The 18054-nt window shown below is 37.0% G+C and overlaps 1 protein-coding gene across 7 annotated transcripts in view; it reads left to right on the top strand.

Moving 5' to 3' along the window:
- LOC140529363 (complement decay-accelerating factor-like) overlaps window positions 1-18054 on the top strand; it is a 45086-nt gene that overhangs the window by 22936 nt on the left and 4096 nt on the right. For 3 of the 7 annotated variants that reach the window (XM_072647967.1, XM_072647972.1, XM_072647973.1), the window contains 3 exons: window positions 5800-5847; window positions 6982-7029; window positions 9772-10909. In XM_072647967.1, coding sequence (XP_072504068.1) covers window positions 5800-5847; window positions 6982-7029; window positions 9772-10046 — 371 coding nt within the window. In that variant the 3' untranslated portion in view covers window positions 10047-10909. Of the gene's footprint in view, window positions 1-5799; window positions 5848-6981; window positions 7030-9771; window positions 10910-11301; window positions 11338-13508; window positions 13567-13739; window positions 14086-16950; window positions 17059-18054 lie in introns of those variants that run through there. The other 4 variants (XM_072647969.1, XM_072647970.1, XM_072647968.1 and 1 more) reach the window with 4 other exon arrangements.

Here is an 18054-nt window from a genome sequence, read left to right as displayed (position 1 = left end):
AGTCTTTCACTTCTTTCATTTTGTTATTTGTAACATGAGTAACAATACCTAGAGACTCTAAAGAACTAAACTAAACTAAAGAATTGTTTGTCACGTGTGCAATTTGTATTCATTTGCTGTGGAGTATATATTTGCCAATATATCCTGACTTAATTGTTAATACTTTTCAAGCTTCACGTCAATTGTTGCTCATTATCTGAGGACCCTTGTTCATTCTCCTAGTTTTAGTGTTCACTTTCACTGCCCCCAGGAAAGACTTTCTATTCTCATTTGTATTTATACATTTTGCGTTATTTTAGTGCACAGAAGCAGATGTTTCATACACAGTTCAGACTTAGACCTAGACTTTTCTGGCTTTCATACCAGATCTCTATTAATCCCAGTGCTTCTTTGCCCCTGTCATGTAAATTTTATTTTTTGTGCCCTCCTAGCCCTCTCTCTTATTCTTATCCACCTCCCTTACTCTATCCACCACTTCAATGTCCCATTCAAAATCTACCCACTCCTACTCTGCTTTTGAAATGCTAGCAGCTCACTAGGGAAAAAACTTGATTTTATCTTAAACTGTTTCCTTTCCCACTCCTTCCGTCTTCTTTTATTTTACTGAAACCTGACTCTCTTCTGGTGATACAGCTAACCTGTCTACCCTTTCCAGCACTAGTTGTACTTTCGCTCTCACCCTCCATCTCACTGGTCATGGTTGGGGGATTTAAGATTCCCCTTGCTCCGTATGGCCTCTTCTATGCCATCCCTTACCACCATCACCTTTCCCCCTTTGAAGTTCACTCACTACATATCTGCTACGTAATTAAGATTGATAGCTGTTTTCTACCAATTTCTAGAACATTCTTTTTCTTTACTTGCTGAGTTCTGTGCCTGGCTCACATATTTCTGCTCCTGAGCTACTGCCCTCATACCAGTGGACTTCAATATACCTACTGATACTCTCTCAAACACTCTTATCTCCATTTTCTTCAACTTACTCTTTTTCCATGGCCTAATTCTCTACCCCACCTCAGCTACACATAGATAGTCATACCTTTGATCTTTTTTTTATTTATAAATGTTCTGTTTTCATGTGCATGACTGCCTTCTCTGATCCCAGTCGTCATTCTACATCTCCCTCTTTTTGCAGCCCCAAACCTTGTTCTTTGTTCACACCATGACCTCCAATCCCTCCACCTCTCAGTTCTTTCTCAGGACATCACCCATGTGTTGTCTCCACTTGCCCTCTGTGCCCAAGTTGACCTTTGGATGAACTATTGTAATGCTATAGCATCCTCTTAAGGCCCTTGTCCTGTCTTCTCCTTTCTAGTTTTTCTCTCCCAAGCCTCAGCCTTGGATCACTTCTACCATCTGTTGTCTTTTGCTCCTACTCATGTGCTCCTGAATGAAACTGGAGAAAACCACAAAAGCATGCTGAGTCCTCTACAAATTTATGTTACATTATCTCAGCTGGACCCTCACTACTGCAAGGTGTTCTTTTTATACCTCCCTAATTGATTCACCATCCCACTCACCACAGCAGCTTTTTCAGACCTTTTCATCCTTCCTCAAACTTCAGTTACTATTTATCTAACGACTCCTCAGTCTCCTTTCCTTTATCTTTCTTTATTTTTATTTTTTCTCTGACTTTTTTTTACTTTTCATTTTTAACACAGTTCATATCACATAAAACAATTCCAACTTTTGGTCAGGTGATATTTCTTTTAAAGCATTTACAATATAGACTACAAATGAAGTTTTTTTTTTTTAACATTAACCAACTGAGACACAAATAATAACTATGCATGCTAACTTCACAAACCCTTGACCTAATTGTCTCCACACTATTACTAAGAATTAAAGGACCCTAACTTATTGTTATTGGTCTAAAGTCCTAAGCCTAATAGCTTAATTTTAGACTTAACCTCAGATGTTCCCCTACCAACAATCTATAATTTAATAGATCTGGTATTAAGCTTACAAACCTTTTGACTGTAGGAAATTGCCACTAAGAGTGCGGACATTGCAGGGAAACAATATTTCCCCAACTTCATGTCAATTCCAGGTAGGAGTAGATTGTCAACTTGTATTCAGTCAAGCTTAAAGTCTGCCAGGTGTCAGTGGGGAAATTGAGTCAGGAGAATCCTACCTCAGCCCAGACTGAACAGCTACTCTCCCACCCTTCCCATGAGATCACCTTTTGCAGTTCATACCAGCATCTCACAGGCATACTGGCATCATGGGTTGGAGGTTCAGACTACCTTTCTTGCTATCCATATCTGGAGTTAGATTCAGAAGAACAGTCAGTTAATAGTCCCATAGCATCTTAAAATAGCAAGTTCCAATAACCAGGTTTTAGATATGACTACAATTTCACATTGGCTAAGGAACATCTTTTGAGGCAAGTCTTAAGTGGCTTACATGCCTTTATATACATGTTCTAGTTCCTGATTAAATAACAATCATAAAATCAAATTTACCGTTAAAACCTTAACTTTTCCATCAGTGACAAATTTTACCCAAGGTTACCTGCCTCTAGGAAACTTAGACTAAAATTCTTTTCCCCAAACTAAAGATATCTCTGATTTAGTCTCAGTAATTAATTCAGTCAATTGTTTTAATACTAATTGCTTTTACATCACTTTGTAACATGTCCAATTTTTCTCCCCATCTGTCCCTCCCCTCACCCCCAATACGCTGCATTCTGATTACCCCTTCCCTAAATGTGCCCTCCCTTCTATCATACCCCACCCTTCCCTTATCCCCATCTTCTCTCTTTTCTTGTAGGGCAAAATAAATTTCTATACCACATTACCTGTGTTTCTTATTTCCCGGTTATATGCAATAATAATTCTCAATATTCATTTCTAATACTTTGAATTCCAACTTCTTTTCTTCCCTCCCCCCCATCCATCCCCACTGAGAAGGCAAGGAATTCAACACAGACTAAATATGTGTTGTTTTGCGTAATAATCATGTTGTGTAATACTAACTATATTGTCCTCTATCCTACTGTATCCCCCCTTATTTTTTTATTCCCTCATTTGACCTTGTCCCTTCCCAAAAGTGTTTATTTCTAGTTATTCCCTTCTCCCATTTGCCCTCCCTTCTATCATTCCCCTCACCCCATCTGTCACCTCCTCCCCTACTTTCCAGTAGTATAAGATACATTTTCATACCAAATTTAGTGAGCATGTTATTCCTTCCTTAAGCCATATATGAAGACAGTAAGCTTCACTTTTCCGCTCTCACCTTCTCCCTTTTCTCCTCCATTGAACAAGATTTTTCTTATCTCTTTTATGAATTATAGCCTGCCCCATTCCATTTCTCTCTTTCTCCTCTCAGTATTTTCCTCCCTCACACCTTAATTTTTATTTTATTTTATTTTTTTGTGGATATCATCTCTTCTCATTCAACTTAACCCGTACTCTCTGTCTGTATGTGTGTGTATGTGTGTGTGTATGTGTGTATGTACAATCCCTCCACCTACCGAAATACTGAGAAAAGTCACAAGAGTTACAAATATTATCTTTCCATGTAGAAAGTAAACAGTTCAGCTTTAGAAAGTCATTTATGATTTCTCTTTCCTGTTTACCTTTTCATGCTTCTCTTGATTCTTGTGTTTGAAAGTCAGATTTTCTCTTCAATTCCAGTCTTTTCATCATAAATGCTTGAAAGTCCTCTATATCATTGAATTACCATTTATTCCTTTGAAGTATTATACTCAGTATTTCTGGGTAGGTGATTCTTGGTTTTAATCCCAGTTCCTTTGACTTCTGGAATATCCTATTCCAAGCCCTTTGATCCCTTAATGTAGAAGCTGCCAGATCCTGCGTTATCCTGATTGTATTTCCAAAATACTCAGATTGTTTCTTTCTACCTGCTTGCAGTATTTTCTCCTTGACCTGGGAACTCTAAAATTTGGCTACAATATTCCTAGGAGTTTCTCCTTTTGGATCTCTTTCAGGAGGTGATCAGTGGATTTTTTCAATATTTATTTTGCCCTCTGGTTCTAGAATATCAGGACAGATTTCCTCAATAATTTCATGGAAGATGATGTCTAGGCTCTTTTTTTGATCATGGTTTTCAGATAGTCCCATAATTTTTAAATTATCTCTCCTGGATCTGTTTTCCAGGTCAATTGTTTTTCCAGTGAGATATTTCATATTATCTTCTATTTTTTCAAACTTTTGGTTTTGTTTTTTTTTACTGCTTGGTTTATCTCATAGTCATTCATTTCCCCGAACTCAATTCTCACTTTCAAAGAACTACTTTGTTCAGTGAGCTTTTGAACCTTCTCCTCCATTTGGCTAATTCTGCTTTTTAAAGCCTCCTTCTCCTCATTGGTTTTTTGGACCTCTTTTTCCAGTTGAGTTAGCCTCTCTTTAAAGATGTTATTTTCCTCAGCATTTTTTTGGTTCTCCTTTAGCAAGCTGCTAACTCACTTTTCAAGCTCTTCTATTGCCTGAGTCCAGTTTAAATTCCCTTTGGAGGCCCTGGAGGTGGAGGCCTCACTTCCTCTGACAGTATGCCTTGTTCTTCCTCATCCTAATGGATGGGAGGAGACACCTATTCACCAAGGAAGTAACCTTCTGTGGTCTTATATTTTTCCCCTTTTTTGGGCATTTTCCCAGTCAGTTATTTGACTTCCGAATCCTTTGTCAAGAGGATGGTCCTATTGTCTCTCCTCTCCCCAGTATTGTGTTCAAGGCTGAGATTCACCTCAGCTGCTCTATTCCCTGGGGCTTTGGGTGGGGGCAGAGCTGTCACTCAGGGCTGAGGTTTAGATCAGCTGCTCCCTACCACCAGAAGCTTTAAGCTGACCTGCCTGGACAATGCACCCAGGTTTCTTCCCGGCCACTGTAGCTGCCTGCTGTCTGCTGCTGCTGCTGCCGTCACCTGGGGCTATTGCTGGAGGAACCCTGTTTCCCTCTCACCCAGCTGGGAAAGCCCTCCCCCACTGACCTTTGGAACTTTCTTTGTGGGTTGTGGGTTGAGGTATCTGGGACCTTCCCTGCTGGGAACTCTGCCCTGGAGGTCTGTTCAGGTCCTGTTCCTCCTACTGCCATGTGACCAGAGCTGGGCTCAGCTCCACATCCCATGAGATAGACCTTCCCTGTCAGCCTTCAAGATTACCTTTGGCTGGAAACCTCTTTAGCTCTTTTGTTCTGTGGCTTCTGCTGCTCTAGAATTTGTTGAGAGTCATTTTTACAGGTATTTTGTGTGCTGTGGGGGAAGTGCTAGAGTATATGCATCTTTTTACTCTGCCATCTTGGCTCCGCCCTCCTTCTTTTCTTTATCTTCATCCAGGTTGTGTCCTCTAACTGTGGATGTTTTTCCCCTTCTTGTATACTCTGAGATCCAGTGACGCTGAACTCCACAAGAAACTTGTCTCTCAACTGTAGATATTTTTACTGATTGTCCCCTGTGCTAGGCTTGTCTCCATCTCCTGACCTCCCTGGCTTCCATAAAGGCTGAGCCAAAGTTTTGTCTGCAAGAAGACTTTCTTTATTCCCCTAAATGCTGCCTCTTCCTTCTGTTGATTGTCTCTAATTTGTTATATGTATATGTGTGTGTGTATGTATATCTTTTTTTTTTTTTTCATCTTTCTTTGTATCCCCAGCTCTAAAAGCAGTGCTTGGCCCCCAGCACACACTTAATAAGTAGTTTTTGACTGACTGACAACAACAACAAAAGAAAATTACAGGAATTTTTATTTAAGGAGATGAAAAGACAAAACCATAACTTTATATTAATAAGAGAAGTGGTTCTTAAACTTTCTGACATAATCTACTTTCATGTTTTGAATTCTAGGACCTGCTACTCCTCCCAGTAAAGAACCACCTGTCTCAAGTTATCCAGGTTCAGTAATTCCTCATTTAGAATATGTTGTTAAAAAAAAATCTTACAGTACTTTGGGTTATCATTCATTCACCATCTTCACTGAACTGAAATTTCAATGGTGATACAAACGAAATAAGATGTGCAATGAAAAGGGAAGGCAAAAAGGCAAAGGTTCAGTTCTTCTTCCATGTCTATTTCTGGTGGTATTTAATGACCCTTGCTGACTAATCTTCAGTAAGATAACATGGCAGTGACTTTTATGGAATTTATCATAGGGTTTTTAATTTTTCAGAGTTCATTCCATTGTGTTCTGAACTGTTGAAGGTGCTTTGAGCTTGGGAGCTGTTCTCATATAACCAATGCAATGTTCCCAGCACTCTAGAATTAAATTCAAAAGGACTTAAGTTTTCAATAGTTCTGATCAAGCCTTCTAGACTCTGTCCAGGGGGAAATGTTTGCCTGACTATGTCACTTGAACAAATATGGTAACATATCAATATTTGGCAAACCTAAAAATGGTTATATAAAGGTTAATTCCTGTCAACAGTGATAAAAAATATGCCTTGAATTTTTTTCTTCAAAGAAAGGGCTATAAGATATCTGGGCTAGGAATTATTCTCATGTACTGGTAAATACTGTAATTGAAAGAATTTTTGATCTAGGATTCCCATATAGGATATGAGTATAGATTCTGTGGATTTCTTTGGGACATAATATAAAACAATAGCCTGCATTTTATAAGGATTAATTTTACTTATTGGCTGTTACTTTTACTTATTGGCAACTCATACTCTTGTGTCCATTGTGAATAGATGTTTATTTCTTAATGTATTTCACCCTATTAAATAACCCAGAGTGTGCATTTAATTTGACTTTTGTAGTTTTTCATAGGAGTTGAGCACCCATGTACTTTATAAAAGGTTTGTAAAGTTTCCATGGTAATAACTGGAGTTCACAAATGATTAAATAGAAAAGAATAGTAATTGGTTAATAGTAATCCACAGTTATTAGGCAAAGAGAAACTGGAGTGTCTGTTTCTAGAGATTAAAAGTACAAAACTTTAACATTGTACTGATGAAACCAGAGCAATGATTTCTAAAGTGTTTTGTTTTTTTACTTAAAAACCTGCCTTTCTCTGGGGGGCTTTTCTAGGATCTCCTGTTACTTCCCGGCCAGAACCACCTGTCTCGAGTCCACCAGGTTCAGTAATTCCTCATTTCACAGTTTTTATACAAATTGCAGTGTTTATGATGCTTTTTACCCACCATCTTTTGTGACTCTGAATGATACTATGCAGTCAGTAAGCGGGGAGTGGAAAAGGATATGTCTTCTCTTCTGTGTCTCTTTAGTGAATGGTTCAGTGGCTGTTTCTGGATGTTCTTAGAGAAGTGACAGCTTCCTTGCTCTTCCAGGGCTTTTTCCATTCTTTAGAATACATGTAGTTTGGTATATTTTCTCATTCAACACTTATTAAATACCAACTGTGAGCAAACTTTGGTACTAGGTTAGAACAGTTCTGAAGTGACCAGGGAAGTTCCCCATTCCCTTGTTTTTAAATGAACCTCAGAGGAAATTGATCTTTAAAAAAAAAAAAATATTGGTATGTGTTGTCTTTATATCACTCACCCACATTTCCCAAGGCTTTCCTTCCAGAGAGGAATCCTCTATAACAATAAATTTAAAAAGAGGAAAAACAGTTCAGCAAAACTAATAAACACATTGATTTTTCCACACCTCTAGTCCTCACCATTGAAAAGCAGAAGTAGGTGTTTTTTCCTATCTCTACATTGAGACATGCTCGGTCACTGTAATAGCTCAGAATTTATAGAATCATAGATTTTGAGTTAGAAGGGACCTTAGAAGTCTTCTAAAAAATCCCATACACCAAAGGAAAACCCATTATAACATACCCAATAGCATAGATTCCAGAGTATGCCACTGGAGACGTCCCACCATATTGATGTTGAAACAATAACAACTACTCTTGGAATCCATCTGACTATGTTATTTAATCCATATTTTTCCACCTTCTCCACAAGAATAGTATATTTTTTGTTTTGTTAAAATATGGTAAACTATATTCTCAGCATTCCCCCTCAGGTGTCCTAGCTTAGCAATCCTATCAAAAAGAAAATTGAGATTAGTTTGATTGTAACCTGTCCTTGATGAAGCTATGCCTGGCTCCTTGTAACGGTTACTTCCCTTTTGAGATGTTTGCCAACCATCTCTTAATGATCTGTTATGGTATTTTCCCAGCAATCAGAGCCAATCTGTAATTTAAAGAGTCATATCTTCCCTCTTGTGAAAAACATTTACCCTTCTTCAGTATTGTGGTTTCTCCCATTTTCCATGATCTTTCAAGTTTCACTGATAGTGACCTAACAGCCACACATCTGCCAGTTCTTTCTGGACTCAAGGGTCAAGTAACTTGAATTCATCAAGGCCAGCTAGGTAGTCTTTCTAGTTCCTTAACTTGATTATTAACTCCCGGGTAGTAATTTTTGTTTTCTCATTTCCAATGTGAAGGTCATCCTCTTTTACACAGAAAATAGAAAACCAAATAATGATTGAGCACCCTGCGTTCTCTCTGTTGTCAATTTTCATTACTCATCTACACCAAGGAAAGGTCCTATTTTTTTTTTTTTTTTGAGGCAGTCAGGGTTAAGTGACTTGGCCAGGGCCACACAGCTACTAAGTGTCTGAGGTCACATGTCTACTCAGGTCTTCCTGACTGCCCGGCCAACGTCCATTTCTACTGAGCCACCTAGCTGCCCCAGAGGAACCATTCTTTGATCTTTTTTTGTCTCCCTAAACACCAAAACAAAACAAAACTACAAGAAACTAGAAAAGAACTGGAAACAAATGGTGTTCAGTTGAAGAAAGGCTGGACTTTGAATGCAATAAATGATTATTATTTATCATTAATAAATGATAAGAGACATTTTCAGAGAAAGCTGAGAAGATTAGTATGAGCTGATACAGAGCCAAGTGAGTAGAATCTGGACATTTTACACAGTAATCATAATGTTGTAAAGAAAAACAATTTTGAAAGAGCTAGGAACTCTAATCCGTGTAACAACCAGCTATGACTCCAGATTACCCACTTCTGACGAGAGGTGAGAGTCAGATTACACATGAAGATGTACGTTCTTTAACATGGTCAGTGAGTGGCTGGCTATTTCCCTTTACTGTGCTTGTTACAAGTTGGGGTCTTTCCCCATCTTGGGGGGTTTAGATGGGAGAGGTGTATTAGTGATTGTGTTGCCAAAAAAAAAGAAAGAAAAAAGGATCATTGAGCCATTTTTTTAAATGCACAGATTGTTGATTAATACTCATCCAATTATTTAAATTCTTTAAAAATATTCCTTAAAGGAATAATTGTATCTATGCAGTCATTAGGTATTCTTTGAAATATTGACTCCTATATATTTTCTGGTTTTTGTAATTATTTTAAATGAGGCTTTTTCCTTTTACATTTTCCTTCTGGATCTTGTTATCACTATATAGAAATGCTATTAATTTCTGAGTTTATTTTTAACTCTATACTTTACTGAAGCAATCAGTTGTTAGAGTTAATTTATTGATTCCTAAGTAAATCATGTCATTAGAAAATAGGGATAGTTTAGCGAACTCTTTGCCTTTAGTATCTTTTTTTTCCTCATTGCCTTTGTTGGTATTTCTGGAACTGTGTCAAATTATGGAGACTTTATTCTTATATTTATTGGGAAAGCTTCTAGCATTTTTCCACTCTATATAATGTCACAATTGGCTTATAAAATTTCAGTGATAAAACAAAACTTTAACAGCCAGTAAAGTTTGAAAGGGAAAACAAAATTGCAGGAGTTTTCCTTTTAACAGATGAAAGGTAAAACAATACTGATAGAAATCACTTGACTTGTCTCAATATTTGACAGAATCTATTTTCTTTTTTGTCTTTTCCAGGGTCTTCACTTCCTCCCAGTAAGGAACCATCAAGACTAGGTTCAGTACCTCTTCATATAATATTAATGCAGACAGGAAAAGTTATTTGCTACGGGCCAAAATATTCTGTAATGAAGAGGAAAACGTTAAAGGCTAGAACATTCTTTTGGTCTTCACTTTTGTGTAGTGGCCCTTGTTGGTTATTCCTTGGTAAAGTGCTGCTTCTAATGCAAAAGTTCTCAAACTTTTTTGTGTTATGGTCACTTGTGTCTTTGCACACAGTGTCTGGCACATGATAGGTGTTCAATAAATGCTTACTATTGAATGACTGTGGTAGGCAAGTGCAGTCTGTGAATCTATTTTTAGAAAAATGCTTTTAGTTTAAATAAAACATATAGAGGTACAAAGGAAACTAATTATTAAAGTACAGTTAACAAAATATATTTTTTTAAAAAGTTCACATACCCCAGGTTAAAAACCTCTGCTTTAACGAATGAGGTGCATCATCAGCCTAAAACTTTCCTTTGACCTGAATGCACCTGATTGGTTGCCTTCTGGATCTTTAGGTACTCTTAACCTTAAACAATTTTTCCATCATCTAAGCAGCACCTCTGACACTTAATGCATCCTTTACTCAATATGCACATCACACACAGATTTCTCTTCATGATATTTTAGAATGGGCAAGAAGAAATAATATGGAAGTTCACCAAGCTAAGTTACATCATTTTTGACTAATGGTACTCTGGTTTTTCAGGGACTTATTTTTCCTTGTGTCACATTCTTTGGCTTCATTCATTCCAGATCTAGGTTAAGGCCCTAATAATTCTTCACATATAGGTCATTCCCTCATTTTTGTTTGTGAAGGAGAAAGATGTAAGATTTAAATGTGATTCTGGTCTTCCTTCTTGGGAAACAGTAAAATCTGAGTCTTGGTAATGGTACATGGTTGCCTGAGGCACATACTTACTCATTTGTACTTTTATAAGCTGAATTGTATATAAATGTTTATTCTTGAACTTTCATAGGTAGCTGTTTCGGTTGTGATCTCAGTGCACGTGCTCTGACATTTTGCTCATCTGTAGACAGGGCCCTTGTCTGGCTTTAGATGTTAGGCAAACACTGTATTTAAGTGAGCTGTAATAAACATTTTCATGGACATGGCCTCTGAAGTTCCTAAGCTTAATTGTAATTGGGACACATTTTTCCTAAATATGAAAACCAAGCCTAAACCAGATAATACAGGAAATCACAGAAATGGATACTGCAGTAGCATGGCAATGCCTTAATTTACTTTTCTTCTACTTTAGTCATCATAATTGATTAACTTTTACTAAGCACCTACTGTTAGTAATGCACAGAAAAATATAAAACTAGGTTGCTGCTCTCAGTTGTTTGTATCACAGCTTGAAAACTAGTTAAAAGTGAACTAGGGGCTTTAGGAGTAGTTCTAAAAGCTAGTTATAGATTGATTAACTATTGTTAGTATTCTAGCTCATATAGAGATGAAAATGCACAGTATTTCATGCTGAATTACTTTAATTTTTTTAGGTGTTGGCATCACCATTCTGATAGTTATTGTTGCAGGTAAGTAACACAAAATCTTAAGAATCTTGTTTTAAAGTGAAGCCTTCATGGTTTAATGCCAAAAAGCAGACTTTGCTATTGGTCACATTTTTGATTACTCTTATGTATCAGTGAAAACTGATTGAGTTTGCATTCCCCACTATACGTATGTTTATTTATAAATTAAGTGCACAAATTGCTATATTAATGTGTCATACACATTCTAAGACGCACAATGTCGAAATTAAGGATGAGATTAAAAGTGGAATATTTTAAACATCTTATTTTAAAAGTCATTAATAATGCAAAAAAATCTTTGCTCATTCTAAAGTTAGCATTTTTAGTGAGAACATTGTTATTAATGATTTAAAGGTCTGGCTCTGAGTTCAGTTTAATACGTGGTTTTAATGGATTCCATAGCCAAAAAAGATGCTGCCCAAAGGTATGTTGAGCTGTCAGGTCAGCAGTGATTTATTAAACATTTCCTATGTGCCAAGCCCTCTGGCTAAGCTCTTAGAATACAGACACAAGCAAAGAGAAGCATAATCTTGCCCTCCAAGGGGAAGATTGCCCAGAAACAGAAGCTGATAAAGGGAGGAGGGGGCATGGTGGAGAAAGAAGGTAGGAGCAGAATGAAGGGGTGACCCTGACAGGCGCGGGCACTTGGCTTCAAATGGAGGTTCTTGGGGAAACTGACAAGTTAAAGGCAGGGGCAGCAGTGATCTGCGAGGAGAAGGGTGAGAGGGCTGGAAGACATGCCTGTTGGCTAGTTTACTGAGTCATGCTACTTCTCCTGTCTTACCCACCAGTTATCCAGAGGTTTTTGTTGACATTCAGCTGGTAACTTCATATCTTCCTTGATGTCAGTTATTCTTGCAAGCTAATTGAAAGGTTTTGCATTCTGTTCTACTTTTGGGAGATTCTTAAACAGGATAGAAAATTCTCTTTCCAAGTCATATCCATAAATGAAAAATTTTTTGTGACACACGTTTTAAGGAAACAGAAGCTTATGTTTATGTTTTTTAAAAATGTGATGACTTAAAATACTGTTAAAAATACTTTGAAGAATTATGACGGCTTCATCCTCTCTGTAGCTTCTGTTTAGAAGTTCAGCACACACTTAGGGTGAAGTGCATCTGTAACAACAAGGGTAGTAGCTAATATTTCACGTCACTTTAATCTGCATTTTTTGATCAGCTCTCCTCTCTTATGAGATCATTTTTTAGCTTGGGCTCGTGAAGTTTGTTGCACCAATAGAAGTGTAACCTCTGCCATTGTGGCTTGCAGCAGAGGTTCCCAAACTTATTTGGCCTACCACTCCCTTTAAAAAAATCAGCTCCCCCCTAGAAATCCACTTTTTTTAACCCTTTAATAATTTTTTTTTTTTGAAATCTGTGTCATACAAGGTTACTACTGTCCCTCTGAATCATTCGTGACTCCGGGGAGGGGGATGCAGTATGGGAACCTGTAATTTAGTTTCTCTGCAGAATTTTTTTTTTAGTTCTTGCCCATTTTGTGAAGATTGGTTGATTAAAGCTGGATAATATAATCCATAAATCCACTTAACTGGGCATTATCTCAAATATATGCATCGCAGTAAGTTAATGAACAGACAAAAATACCATACCACAGAGTGGTGGAATTTTCATTCTTCTTCAGGACACCTCATGTTCTTTGATGAAAACTCTGACATACAGATCTGCTCAGGATACCAGTGTCAATCCATAAATTTCCTTATTTTTAGATAAAAATAAATTTGAAAAGAAGTTCTAATATCCTATTGCAGACGCTCCACTTTGGAGCCGTCATCCTGGAGTGAAATAAACTCTTCTTCGACAGGGAATCACATGCTCCTCCTTTGTCATGGTGATCTTGAAGGGCTCTTTATAACCATTCAGTCTTTTAAAAAGTAATTTTCCCCTAATGTTGAATTGAGTGACTTTCCTTTCAATATTCTCTGGTAGTCTGATAAATTCTGCCAAAAATTTGTTCTCACTGATTTTTAGAATGCCTGACAGGCCAAGAATAATGTATACACTGAAACTGGGTGAATAATGTATTACCTAGTAACTATTATGAATTTGTAGTATATGTGTATATCCTTGTGTTCACAGTGCCCAGGTCTGTCATTAAATTACTTGAGAAGCTTGTTGTTTTTCAACATTCCATGATATTTGAATTTTTTTTTATAGTTATCATGCTTATACTCTGCATCTTTATCATTTATCGTCTGTACAACAAGAATAAAGGGTAAGTCAAAGCAAGTTCAAAATAGATGTTTTTTGACAGTTCCATCCAGAATTTTTTCTTTTGTATTGACTTGTACAGTCAGTATTCCTTCCTTTTTTTCAGTATAGTAATGTTTAATACTGGACAGCAAATTTGCTTTGTATTTAAGAGCCACCTCAAATTTATTTTGTCAGGGAAACAGCCCAGGCAAAATGTTTGGCTTTCAAAGAAAGAAAAAGGGAAAAGAAAAAGGTAATCCACTCCATAAGATGATGCCTTCAAACTCAAATGAGAGTGCCGATCTCGTATCTACTGAAGGGCACTGAAGGAACCCCTCCCAACGTGCACAGCTTAGTTCAAAGATCAGAGCCACAAATGGGACCAGGAGGAGCCAGACCGCCCCCTCCTGGTGCCCTCAGCAGGTGGACTTCAAGCTGTGTCAGAAGTCTTTTTACTGGGAGGAGGGAGTCCATGAAGCCACAGATCTATGTTACATTTTGTTTTCTTTTAATTATATAATGAATTCAACATGTTATTTTCAAAGCTGCTCTTTGTTTTCTGTTGATGCTCCGGGTCTCTTTATGGGCATTTAAAAAAACACCTGTGTGAGCCCTTTCTCTTCCCCTCCCATTTCGGTAACCTAAATACTCCATCCTGAACTTGAAGACAGATCCACACATTGGCCATATCTGAGGATGGGTGTCTCCTTCTGTGCTGCGACTGCCCCACCTCATACCATTTAATCCCTAGTCCTCTGGAATCACAGCTGTTCACGTTAGTCTGAGCTCTTAAGGGTCAGGGTTTTGTTTTGTTTTGTTTTGATTATGTAAATTCTTGTTGATGTTCTGTTCACTTCATTCTGAAGTCTAAGATATCTTCCTGAATAAAGACCCCTTTGTCTTTTCTTATAGGGCAGTACTGCTCCATTACATTCATATGCCATAATGTGTTCTAACCTAGTCTCCATCCCGTGGGACTCAGTGTCACTCCGAAAAGAGCTATTAATAGACATCTTTGTGTGCATGGATCCGTTCCCTCTTTCTTTGATCTCTTTGGACGTATAGGGCTAGTATTTACATTTCTAAGTTAAAAGGTCCACACAGTTTAGTGATCTTTTTGAATGTAGTTACAAATGGTTAGATTAATTCAGTTTGGTAGCTAAGAAATCTAAGGAGTTACTACAGCAGGTTCACATGGTGTTGCCCATAACAAGTGGTACCATCCAGTGTCGTAAATACTGCCCTTTTTTTCAGATTATGAACTGTGAATGAACTGTGAATATGTATAAGCAGAAAGAATAGTGTACAATTTGAAGTTTGGGGTAAAATTGAATTGAAAAAAAAGTACCACAATGACATAAATAGCTCAGTGTTACATTACAACCACCTGGTGCCCATGACTTGTGGTATGCTGTTAAAGTATTTATCCCCTTGCCTTCTTTTGTAATCATTGCACAAAAATTAATTAGTAAAGTTGCTTTAGGTTTTCTGACCAAAACAAAAAGCAGTTCTTTGTAACTAGATATTAAAATTTTGGTGAGAATCATGGACTTCTTCAAAGCAAAATGGGCTCAGCAACCAAGAGTAATGGTAATACCAATATTAATGATAATGCCAAATGTTTCTATGGCACTTTGATGTTTGCAAGCCACTTGTTTACATGCATTTTATTATTTAAATCTCACAACAACCCTGTGAGGTATAGAGAAATGTGAGATGTTTCTTTTGGAAAATTTGACAGTTTCTGTCTTTGCCCCCTATACAGCTTGGGGGAATAATTCATATGTAGCTGTAGAAGCAATATGGTAATCCCATCGGAGAAATTTATTTTGGAATTGACCTTTAAAAGAACTATCTGCAGATTTTCCAATTGTTGTTTTCTTAAATTCTTAATTTTGGGAGGATTTGCAACTTAATTAGTTGCACTTAAAAGTGATGTGGTTAAACTTAATTGTAGCTGTTGAAAGAGTCAAGATCTATAAGACCTAGCAAATTAATAGCATATTTGTTAGCGTTTTACAAATGCAGAACGCTTGAAAAAGCAAACGTGTAATTTACTGAATAAGAAAGTAAGAAGATGTAAATGAAATATATATATTGCCAGCAGATTTTGAAGATAATTATTAGGGTGAACCGACAGATGTGCTTTAGAATATTTCTGAGGAGTGCTGTCTTCTGACTGGTTGTGCCTATAGAAATCCATCACCATTTCAATAACGTTGACATCACCCTTCAAGCCTAGTTAAGCTCAAATATGATCAGATTCTGCACCTGTTACTGAGCATAGATAAAGTGCTGTGTCTATACAAAATGCCTCATCATTTTAGAGCTTAAGCACTTTAAATTTTATTGTTCATTTTGCCTTGAGAACTTAGATTAAGCCCTCTCTTTACTTTCGTCACTATAGATAAAATCTGCTTTTTCCTCCAATCTTTTCTTCCTCTTAAAAGACTGCTCATGATAGCTGGACAGAAGAATATACGTTTGTCCATTGTGAGTGTTAATGGATAAAGAAAGCTTTTTTAAAAATTTTTTACATTTCTATGTTATAAGCTGACTTTTCTTAAATCAAAACTATGATTTTGTTAGAAAAATGAACCTATTAATAATTTCTTGCTGTGCTTCTTACAATTTTTTACTTTCTGTATTTTAAATTTCATCCTGCCTAATCTTAAACAAGTGTTTATGGAAAAGCTCATTTTTACTGTCATAGTGCCAGTATGACTGTATCGTAGGAGACTAAAATGAATGGAGTTGGGAAAGGTACTGAAAAACAGTACAAGTTAATTTGAACTTATTTTCTGCTTGCCTCTGTTTCTTACATAGGCAAAGCACTATAATGTGTGCCATATTATTAAAGTCTGTTCTGATTTATCTATATAAACATGTAAAAGGAAAGAGTGTAAATGTTATTTGATGGATTTGGTGATGCATCCTTGACTAACATTCAAGTCTGACTGCTGTTTCCAGAATTTACACTTTAGGAACTTATGAAATGATGAATTATTTACTCTTACAAGGTATTATTTAAAGAAATGCAGAATATTTTTTTCAAAGTTAATCTGCCCATGGATAATCAATAGGCATACTTGAAGTAGATGAGATAATTTTAGCTCATATAACTGTGGTATACAACCCTCATGCGCAGGTCATCACTGGGGCAGAAGTTTGGAATTTCTCCATGTGGTTAGGTGATCCTATTCAAATTAAGAGCGCATGTTAATTTTAATTAATATTACATTTCTAATAAAACCACAGAGACAAACTTTAATTAACTTTTTAGCATTACTCCATATCTCTCAGAATTGATTTTGCTTGTTTCTCCTGTCATCACTTCTTCCTTTTCTTTGCTGTGATTGATCATTCGTATTTTGTTCAGTCAGACCTTTTCCCTTCCTCTGTTCAGCACATACATAACCGATGAAATCTACCAAGAAGAAGCAGGTTTAAATTCTCTTACTCTTCCCAAAGAAGACACCTTAATGAAAGAAAGGTTTACTTAAGTCATTAAAAGGTATCTGTAATTCATATTATGTATTTAAGTTAAACTCGGCCTGAAAAGTGTTCAGAATTTTCACTGGGAACTGGCCAAAGCTGTGGCCCATTGCAGGGGACAGAAAGAACATCTTGTGCCAAGTTTTCTTTGCTGAACTATTGAATCTTCTGGCACTGAACTGGACTTGATTGTAAAACATGCTTTCTGAAAAAGTTTTCTACAGAAGTTTCAAAACACTAGACTGTTTGATTGGAGGAAAAGGCCAAAATAAATGAAGTATTCCTCTTATGTGGAGGTTGGTCCCTCAGCTTTCCTACAAGGTACAAATCCAGGAACCAAAAGCATCTTGTGTCAGTATCTGCTTCCAAGGGTGTTAATCTCTCAATTCATACGTGCCAGATACTGTGCTAGATGCTAGGGAGATGTAGATTAAAAAGAATTCCTGCCCTGTGGAAGCTTACCTTTACTGTTCATTTGACTCAAAGTTTAGTTATCTTAATTTCTCCGGAAGCCTCCAATTTCAACACAGGTTATCAGAATGAAACTGAAGTGGTTGTATTGAAGGGATGGGGATTAGGGGAGAGGTCAAGAGCCTCCTTCATCTGAAGGCTTCACTGGAATCAGGAGATGCTAGAACAGCGTCACAACCGAGGTGCATCAGGAGAACATTTTTAATTTCTATCTTTATGAAATGGATTACATCTCCTGCCTTAGAAATTCAATATAAATCACTTATTTACCAGAAAGTTTGAACCTGAGCTTAAAAGAAGTTTACGTCCAACACTTGGTGGGTGCTTCAGTGCTGTTGGTGGTGGTCATAAATATTGTACTTTCCAAAAAGAAAACTTGATAAATGATTGGTTTATATCCATCTTATGAAAGGGAAATTTGTAACATATGCCAGAAAGATTGCCATTAAAATGGTTTGTGTTTCATAGTAATTATTTAAAATGTTAGGCATTAACTGGCTGCAGAATTCACTTATCTCAGAATGTTTTGTTCTCCCATCAGTGC

Source organism: Notamacropus eugenii, chromosome 2 (assembly GCF_028372415.1).
Source record: "Notamacropus eugenii isolate mMacEug1 chromosome 2, mMacEug1.pri_v2, whole genome shotgun sequence".
NCBI lineage: Eukaryota > Metazoa > Chordata > Mammalia > Diprotodontia > Macropodidae > Notamacropus > Notamacropus eugenii.
This window is presented reverse-complemented; position numbering and strand designations above follow the sequence as displayed.